This window comes from Apaloderma vittatum, unplaced genomic scaffold, assembly GCF_000703405.1.
Source record: "Apaloderma vittatum isolate BGI_N311 unplaced genomic scaffold, ASM70340v1 scaffold17106, whole genome shotgun sequence".
NCBI lineage: Eukaryota > Metazoa > Chordata > Aves > Trogoniformes > Trogonidae > Apaloderma > Apaloderma vittatum.
The window spans coordinates 1-9,721 of NW_009722430.1; the positions used below are offsets into that span (position 1 = coordinate 1).

General features: G+C 39.9%; 1 protein-coding gene across 1 annotated transcript; it reads right to left on the reverse strand.

Moving 5' to 3' along the window:
- Positions 1-2,003: 2,003 nt before the first annotated feature.
- Positions 2,004-7,615, reverse strand: ZUFSP (zinc finger with UFM1-specific peptidase domain; the record flags this gene model as incomplete). Its single annotated transcript, XM_009871782.1, has 8 exons — positions 2,004-2,051; positions 3,223-3,443; positions 3,792-3,943; positions 4,598-4,766; positions 5,078-5,266; positions 5,911-6,079; positions 6,488-6,597; positions 7,499-7,615. Coding segments are annotated over 8 exons (1,175 nt in total), but the record flags the coding sequence as incomplete, so codon positions are not given.
- Between the last annotated feature and the right edge of the window lie 2,106 nt (positions 7,616-9,721).

The following is a 9,721-nucleotide window of genomic DNA, read 5'->3' on the forward strand; positions in this document are numbered from 1 at the left end:
AATGAAAAACAAAAGACAACAAAAATGATTGAGATCTCGGCATAAGGGCCTGCTTACACAAGGAATTAAATACCTCAAATGATTGATTACCACCCAGGTGGTGCCACAAATCCTCGTTGCAAGAGCCCTCACAGAGGCATCTTCAGCTGGATCAAGCAAGACCCCCACTCTGCTGCTCACTGAGAATTCAGCTGCCCCATGGCAATTATGCAGGAAGCAAATGACACATACAAGGCAACACAAAGATATCTGAAATTTGCTCTGACAGCATCTCGCTGAAACACTGGCTTAGTCCCAACAGCCCTTTGTACATGTAAGTGAAGAGCTGGGGGCTGTGCTTCAATTCCTGCTTCTTGGGCTTACACATCTGGGCACAGCGCCACACTGGTAAAGCACAAGCTCAGTCTGGAATTTGCAGAGCCTTAGCCAGGACCAGACTCAGCCCCAGCCATAGGGGCAGTGACGGAAATAGGCAGAAGAGACTGAAGTATATCAGCAAGAGGTTAAATGATCGCATGGCTGCAAAACTTCAGAGTGTAAGAACGTCTGCCGTGCAGACCAGGGCAAATATGGGAGCTGATGGTCCCCCAACACCCATGAACTCTCTCCTAGCCTTGGCCCCTCCACTGTCTTAAATACTTAACCCTTTAATGGGTTATATGCCACCTCTACATACCTATTTAATGCATTTTCATAATTATTTTTTACTTTCATGTATGTTTCAGGAAAATTACTGATCTTTACATGTTCATGTGTTTCACTATTTCAAAAAATTACTGGGTTTAATATGCTTTGGAAATAAGAACATGAGAGAAACAGGTTAATGGCAAGACTCCCTAGCCCCTACATCTAGATGTCAATGTGTAAAGGGTCTAAATGACAGAGAAGTATCTAAGCTCTAGTTACAGTAAATGGATGCTATGGCATGATTCAGTTGTTTCAGCAGAAGCACCTAGTGCTACTCACAACACACTTGACTGTCCCTCCCAGCCTCCAGCTGCCCTGCTGCCTTCAGCCAGACTCTTACATTCAGCCATAGCAGCATGCCCTAGACATAGGAGTGCCTCAAATGTCCAAGATAATTGTTTCAGCAGACAGCTCCAGTCTCTTAACCATCATTAACCCTGCACAATAGAGCCCCTAGGCAACAGTCAGTTTAAATGCCCTTTTGAGACACCTCTGAGACCCAGGTGATAAGAGATTATAAAAAAACCACACAAAAATGAAATTAAGAAAAAGCATGAAATAAAAGATTAAATACTTTTAAAAAATATTCTCAAAACTTTATTTATTCATAGTATAAAAGAAATATTTTCTTCCTGTATCCCAACAGATTGTCTTGTGCAACTCCTAAAGCACACACAGCCCACTTCGGACATCACTGTCTTAGACCTCACAGCCAGTGCTAACACTGACCCACTGTGTAAGCACATATGGTCACATTTACAGGTGACACGTCCAGAGAAGCCAGCTGACTGAAAAGTAGTTCAGTAGCAGATTAATCCCTGGTGGAACAGACTGTATCATGAACTCACTGAACTGTCTCTGTACTTTGCCAATAGTTTCAGGAGAAGTTTCTAATAGATCTTGTTGATCAAATTTGGTAAGAAAGAGAGCACTGGCCATAGAGGCAGCATAAATATATTTACAGAGGTAAACTATGACCAGGCACTCCAGTAAAATAGTTCCGTAGTATCTTTATCCTCCGCTTACTGACAGTTAACAATGGTGCATAGTTCGCTGTAGGATGGTGGGCGTTGCTTCGTAGTTTGAGTAACTACAAAAGTACGACAAAGACTGTAACACTTAAGAGTTACAGACTTGTCAGGAGGGCAGAGTTTTGACTGAAAATCAAAACTACTCCAGTGTTGTGTTTCTCCAGAGCCCCCATGCACACAGAGAGACACAGCTTTAAGTCTAGTAATTGTTGAATTAGAGTCACAGTCCAGAAGTTTAATGATTTACATCCAGCAAATTCCAGGAAGAGGTAATAAAGGCATGCTTTAAGGAATCTTCTCTGATGTTAAGACCTGAGAAGAATGGCAGCAAGCCTAAAATAAAAAACAAAACACAACAAAAACAAGCATGGGGAGAGAGGAAAGAGAATAGTTTAATAAATGAAAATACCACTTTAAAGAGCATTTTTCAGATGAGTAATTTAGTAAACTTAACAAGTATAAGGGATTATATTTCATCCTAATTAAATGAGAGTTTTCAAGACAAAACTATATATTACTGATATTTGTAAATATAAATCAAATCTTTGAGAAGAGGAAAAAAAAAACACCCCCCCACAAATCCCATACAACACTCTTCCTTTTACTGTGTCTTGAATTGCACAGCTTTCACTAGCAGTAGGAAGCGAGGTCAGCTGTGTTTCACTGTTATTTCAAACAAGTTCAGGGCCAGGAAACACTTAAAAGACAATATCTCATCTAAATGTACTGCTGTTAAATACAGTTGAGCAGGTGACTCAGTCACCAGCTATTTCACAGTTTAAATAAAAGTCTGTCCTGAAGCTTGAACATGTCTAACATTGCTGAGAAGACATCACAGATTTGGAACACGGTTCCTCAGAATCCGTTTGTTAGTGTGGGAAAGAGAAAGCTTAAGAAACAAAAATTACATCTAACACTCAGCTAAAAACTTCGAAGTTCTTAAAAAATTACAGTGCCCAAAGTGAACCACGGATAAGTTTTATAAAAATACTGACAGCTCAAACACCTAAGTTGCTCAGAGCTTTGTTCTGAATATACGAAGTTCTAACTACTTTCAGAAAGCAAAATGCACTAGTTTTAGTGTCCAAGCCGAGAAGCCATTGGATGGTCAGGCCTCAGTAGCTACGCACCTTGTCCAACTTTGTAAGCACCTTATATGCCCACAATAAGTTAAGAGAAAATATTCTAAGAAAATGAAAATTTTAAAAAAGCGTCTAATTTGCACTTGCAAACAGCTGCAAGCTCCGTAAAAGACTTGGAAGTTGTCAGTTACATCAAGGCGGCATGCATTTACACACAAAACTTCTGGTTTGATATCCTGCAATTACTCCATTCACAGAAAATAAGCAGAAAGTAACAGGGAAAACAAAAAAAACCCCAAAATGATGAAAGTGAAGAGATGAAAAAAATTCACCACACAACCATATCTGCATGTAAGTATTAAAGAACAGATACGGATTCTCTTAAATTTTCTTAGACATAAACTATTTTCTGAAATACTCACAGCTTTCTCTTCCAGTGAGAGTACACCATCTACAGCCACTATCTGGTATTGCTTTTCTTTTAAGCCACCCACAAATTTTCGAAGTAGTTTGAGACTAGTACCATCACTGTTTTGTTTTAGCAGTTTCTGCATTTCTTGGGAAGTACATCCCGGGTCAAAAAGTAGCAAACATAAGGTTTTATTCTTCTTCTCTTCTATTCCAACAATAGTACGACTATGACCTAATTTCAAAATAGAATTATAGTATTTTAAAAACACGTAAGTCCTACTCCTCATAGCATATTACTTATTTTCAGATAACAAAAGATAGTACTTGAAATTGAATAAGATAGTTATAAGAGCAGATGTCAAAAAGTTGAGATCTCAGGCAAACCCAGCTCCTCCATCCAATCAAATTACATATTTTAATGTTCCTCTTACTGAATAAAAAAGAGAAAAAGCCAGGCCTTCATTTAAATGAAGAAGAAACGTAAAATGCTGTTCTGAATGGCAGCACATATAAAGAAAGAAAGAAAGAAAGAAAGAAAGAAAGAAAGAAGAGAAAGAAATTGGCATATTGTGATACTCACCTTGATGTTGCAAGTAGATGGGTGGTTTGGAAGTACACACTACCTTTGCACCACCTTCGTTATCTGTAGAATAGTAACGTAAAACCCACTCGAATAAACGAGGGTGTGTACCCATAGGGCCAGTTGGTTTGTGAAAGTCAATGATTTGACACCTACAGAACATTCAGAATAAAAATAACAATACAACTTCAAGGAGGTAGTTTGTTAAAGGATCTTTTTCACCTCTCAGTCCTTTCCTGTTGCATCAAAAATGTTTTGTAAATGCAGCAATTCCATGCATCAGGCAGTCACTACCATATTTTTTTTAATTAAATTACAGGAGGAGGGGACACATAATTAAAAAGCAATGCAATATATACTGTTCAAAACTAGAAGATTTATTCTGTAACAAACACTCTGCCCTGTTCAGTCTAACAAGAACTTGTGAAGTTTGCAAAAATTAAAATGTTCTATTTTTTTGTGTGATAATACACACTAGAGAATCCCATTAACAGCTTTCAGAATTAGGCAAGCGAATAGCTAAAATTCAGATTCCTGAGATGAAACTTCAAGAGAAATTAAGTTTTTAATCAATGTTTGATTTTACGCATATGTGGCATAACTCTTCACCAAGTCTCAGTGATCTAGGTTGTTATTCAATTTATGTATCTGCCTAAGTTGTGCTAACTGCATTACACTGTGTTAAATCAGATCCATCTATAGGTCAGTGTGGTGGCTTTGTCATCGCACCACCAGCATCTTGTGACCTTTAAAGGTACAGCACAAACTGGTACTTAAAAATAATAACTACAAAAAGCAATACTTACTTTATCCTGAGACTGGTTAACAGTGAATAAATTTCACATGCTCCTATCCACGCTTTGGAGCCATGTAGTTTGTAGTTGAAGTGAGATGCCCCATGAGGATCAAAGCCTTCTCTCCAGGCATCTTCAATCATGGACTGAATCTTTGGTACACTAGGAATGAGTGTAGTATCTGGAACAGATTTGAATTGTGGTTACAGTTACTGAAAGAGTCTATCAATTAAAAATATGTAGCTTCTTTTTTTAAGAGGCAGTTGGTGATACAGATGCACCAGAAAAAAAAAAAAGCTAAAACTTCAACCACATCATACCTCAGCAGTATTTCACCCCTGATTCTTTCCACAGCATTATTACTGTGTTATAAGCATTTAATAGGTATCATTGACCTAGCAAGTCTTGCTGTGTACATGAAAAGGTAAAGCATTAGTCAGTCAGTTGTCATCTCAGCTACATGAAGCAAACAGGCAGTGTTCAGTTTAATACCTCTCAAGCAGTCATTATACAAGCTGTTTTTCAACAGTGAGGAAAGGAGCATTTGGAAATTCCTGTAACCACAACCCCAGCCTCTGTCACCCAAAGATGACTGGAAATGATCCACTCCTGTAGAAAGCCATACACGCCTCACATCTTTGTTTTCGCTCTGATAGTACTTGCATAATGCTTCAATGACTCCTAAAAAAAAAAAAAAAAAGTCAAACATAAAGTTTATCTGTAAAAGGAACTACAAAATTTGCCAGAGAAAGATTCTTTCTCCAGCTTAAACCAGTGGACATTGCACCTATTTTTTTCCACAGTCCTTACTTTGATTTTTTTATATTATGAAGGTTTCAGAATTCAAGGTATTTTTTCACTACTGCTACACAATGAATATTTTAAATTAAACAGCTTGGACTACATCATAAACTGTGATACTATCACAATGAAACAGGAAAAGTAATGTCACCAATAAAGCATTACTGTGGCACTGCCACCTCCATTACAACATCCCTTTAAAAACACTGAAATGCTTATGCATATCATGCAATCATTTTATTCCCACAAAATTATTTTTCCTGAAGAACCTAAGACAGGAAAAGGAGTGGCACAGAATCTGAGAATTACTGTAAATATATTTTTTTTTTAATGCGCTCACATAATATTCCAAATTTTCCTTTGTTACATGAAAAACCATGCTTGGGAATGCTCTAGAATATAAGAATTAGAATAAGGATGCAACTAATATTCAATATCCAATTACACGCTTTGTTAAAGACAGGTCTAGGCAACCTAGATCTAAAAAGCACAGTCTTCATTGTCTATAATTTCAGCATTTTTACCTGAGGTCTTTGTTTTCCCATCGTCTATACCAAAAGCCAAACAATCCATCATGTCAGCTTTTCGCTTGTGATATTCAAAAGGCTGCATCCTTCCTCTATCAACCTCCTTTTCCATATTCTTTAGGAATTGCTGCTTGTAGCCTCCGGAATTATCCAAGCCATACTGTCTCTGTTGAGGATGGAACGGGCATGACTTAAAGCACTTTTTTTTTAAATTCACATTTAGTGATTTTGAGAAGCTACATGGGCAATCACTGAAAAACAGCAATCTGTGAGACAGAAAAACTCAGATTCATGATACTTTAGAGCTGAAGGCAAGACTAGAAAAGCCACACCTGGCAGTGCAGGCACATCCCTCTGCTTCCCCTTGGGCAGCCAGCCAATGGCCCAGAGGCAGTCCATGGCCAGGAGGTAGTGAGAGAGGGAAATGAGCTATCAGGGCTGTCAGGTGCGAGGGAGAGGGAAGCAGGACCTAGTAGGGGATCAGTTGCTGGAGCAAGTGATGGTATCCAGGAAGAGAGTCAGCTCCTGATGGCACAAGCTTTCAAAATTTTACCATTTAGAAATATTACTGTACCTGCAGCTTCTTAAATTCTTCCCTCTCTCGCTTCTCCTCTTCTGATCTCTGCCGTTCATCTTCTTCAATTTGGAGCTGGTGAGCCAGCTCTAGATCTCTTATGTTTCCACCTACCCAGGAGTAACATTCCAGAGAGGACTTGATCAGGAGATCAACCATGCTTTGATGGCTCACGTATTTCATTTTTAAAGATTCTTCTCTAAGCATTTGCTTTAGGAGTTGCTTCCCACATGATTCTGAGCTATTAGCAATGAACACTAAACAGGACTGACTGCATTCAATATACAAAGATTCAGACTCTTGACTTGGACAAAGATTATGCAGTTACTTTGCAAATAATGCATGTACCTCTACTACTAAGAAAACAGCTTTTGTTTACTATGCTTCATTGTTAGCAAGAAGTCCCTACTTCTTGAATACTACACACTTACTTGCTTCAGCCAGCAATCTCTTAACAAAGTGACAAAAATAAATTCAGGACCAGAAAACTGAAAAGGGAATCTCTAGGATTTTATTAGCCATGCTAATTAGTAAAATTAATTTTGAGTCCCCTACTTTATCATTATGACTAATGAATAAGCACAAGCTTTTAGAGAAAGGAATTGAGGCAAAGAAAAACCCCTAAATTTTCAAAAGCTTTAGATTTTCAGCTCATCACACTGGAATGTGCTATTATATATGTAAACCTTTGAAAGAGCTAGAAAAAAACTACATGACATGACTCTCTTCTAAGTATTTTTCACTCCATATTTTAGTTTTGCCTAACATACAGTGCATTTACGTAACAAGCATGCATAGACAAAGACTACTTTTAGTATGTGTAATTAAGTAGAACACCTGGGCAAGGGATAGGACTTGCTGTTAACTATGTTAGCTTCATTACATATGTGTCCAGTTCCCTTTTTAAGTAAGAAAATAATTAGCTTAATTTTAATCTGAGATTCTATACTGCAACATCCAAATACTTGCAAACGCTTTCAGGTATTATCAAGCCTGTCTATTTTTATGTACCTTCTGAAAAGCTATGTTCCTGTAAGTGTAAATCCACGTGCTCTTCAAGAAGCTGGATGTCTGTACAGGTGAGACTGCACATTGGACATTCATAAAGCTGTTCACTACTTCCTATGTCTGAAAAAGAAATGCAGTTTTTTGATTAATGCAATTCTTGGGTTTTATAAGAGTCACCCCTCTAACTGAGATACAGTCTAAGATAAATACGTAAGAACCACTCCTCTAACTGAGATACAGTCTAAGATAAATACCCAGTAATGTATTTTGTGTTGCTATTGAAAACCACAGAGAAGAGCCTGATTCCATCTTTATAGCGCTCCTTTTGAGTCCTTACATTTTACTTGTACTTGTTTACTTGTTTGGAGGGTTTTTTGAGAAAAAAATACTCTTCATCACAGACTACAGTTTGGTTGATCATAGAGCTACATTCTGCATACGCATCATCATAAGTTGTTTTTCTTGTCAGTATAAATAGCTTGTTGCATCAAGAATGTTAGTCTTCCGAAAGAATTACCACTAGTGGAGATGCCATTACTAAGTTTCTGTAATAGCTTCCAGCAGCTTTGGACAGTTAGTCAAAATAATATTCTGAGCACACTGTCATGGGTTTGAGTCTGGTGGGTTTTTTTGAAAAAGCAGGGGCAGCCTCGTGCAAAACTTCAAGAGCCTCCTCTCCCCCCAGGTAGGAGTCAGACCTGCCTCTGGCCAGGGCCAGGCCAATAGAGCCTCTGCCATCAAGGTATTTAAGAGGTGATATCATTGTTCTATCTCTCTCTTTTGATTTCATCTCGTTTTGAGTTGTCCTGTCTTTAACATCGGGGATTTTTTCTGCTGGAGGAAGGGAGATGAGAGGAGAACAAAGGAATACTGCCCTAAGAAAGAGGGGGAGAAGAGTCCCACAGGAGAAGAGGGAGAAGGCTGCCAGAGCAGGACCTTTCCCTGAAGCCTGTCGTGGCTGAGATGGCAGTGAGATGACCGCCTGCCAGCTGAGGGAATTGGGCAGCAAGAATGTCCAGGATGCATTAGTACGTGCAGAGCCCCACACAAGAGAGGGGAGAGACTGAACATCAGTGGTGGACACACCTAAAGCAATCCGTGGCCCTGAGAGACTCACAGGGAGGAAGAGGATTGCCTCCTGTGAGGTGGACACCACACAGCAGGAAGGAGAGACTGCGAGGAGCCTTCTTTCTCAAGTAGGAGCTGCTACGGACAATGAGTAATGGCCAGATGGACTGCACTCTCCACGCCCCTCCTTGCACTGATGGGGGGAAGGAGGTAGCCAGGAAGATGGGATGGGTGTGGGCAAAGTGTATTTAAGATTAGACCGTATTTATTGATGTATTCCTCTCACTATCCTACTTCGTAAATGGTGGCAGTGAATTAAATCTATGTTTTTTTCCCCAAGTCGCCCTGGTTCTTTACCCATCATCTTAAATGGTAGGTTATTACCCTCCCCATCCTTAATCTCAAACCCTTGAGCATTTTTAATTGAATTGTCTCCCTCTACATTACTGTGGAAATGGGGGTGGGGGGGAGAAGTGAGCTGGAGACTGCATGGGGTTTTTTGTCCCAATCGGCTTAAACGACAACACACACTCAAAATAAAACCCAGTATTCTAATAAATAACTACTTCTCTTACTCTGACTTTATCCAGTAAAGGATCCTTGTGCCGGATCCTTCCTAAACTTCTACTTCAAACTGAAAACTACCTTTCCTTGGCAGGTACTGCAACTGCTCTGCAGGATCCTGCCTGAGATAAGACTTCGAGAGGCAAAGTCAAACCTCCGTGAAAAAAAACATAGAATCACAGAATCATTAAGGTTGGAAGAGACCTCTAAGATCATCGCGTCCAATGGGCAACCCAGCACCACCACGACTACTAAACCATGTCCCGAAGTGCCACATCTACAAGTTTTTTGAATGCCTCCAGGGATGGAGACTCCACCAGTTCCCCAGGCAGCTCGTTCCACCTCCCCAACACACAGGAGCTTTACGATTTGCCTCCACTGACAGGGACTGTGCACTTCGGCCACATAAGCCATTGTGAGCTCACCCGCATTAGCACTTTCTAGCTGTGCTCTGAAGCATCCTTCACGCAACGCCCCCACCTCCTTCCCTCACCGTCCCTTCCTAAGCGACTCCTCTCCCTCGGTCGCACCAACGAGCGACCCCAGAGCTCTAGAGCCGCACCCGCCGGGTGAGAACACGGCAGGAGAGACGCT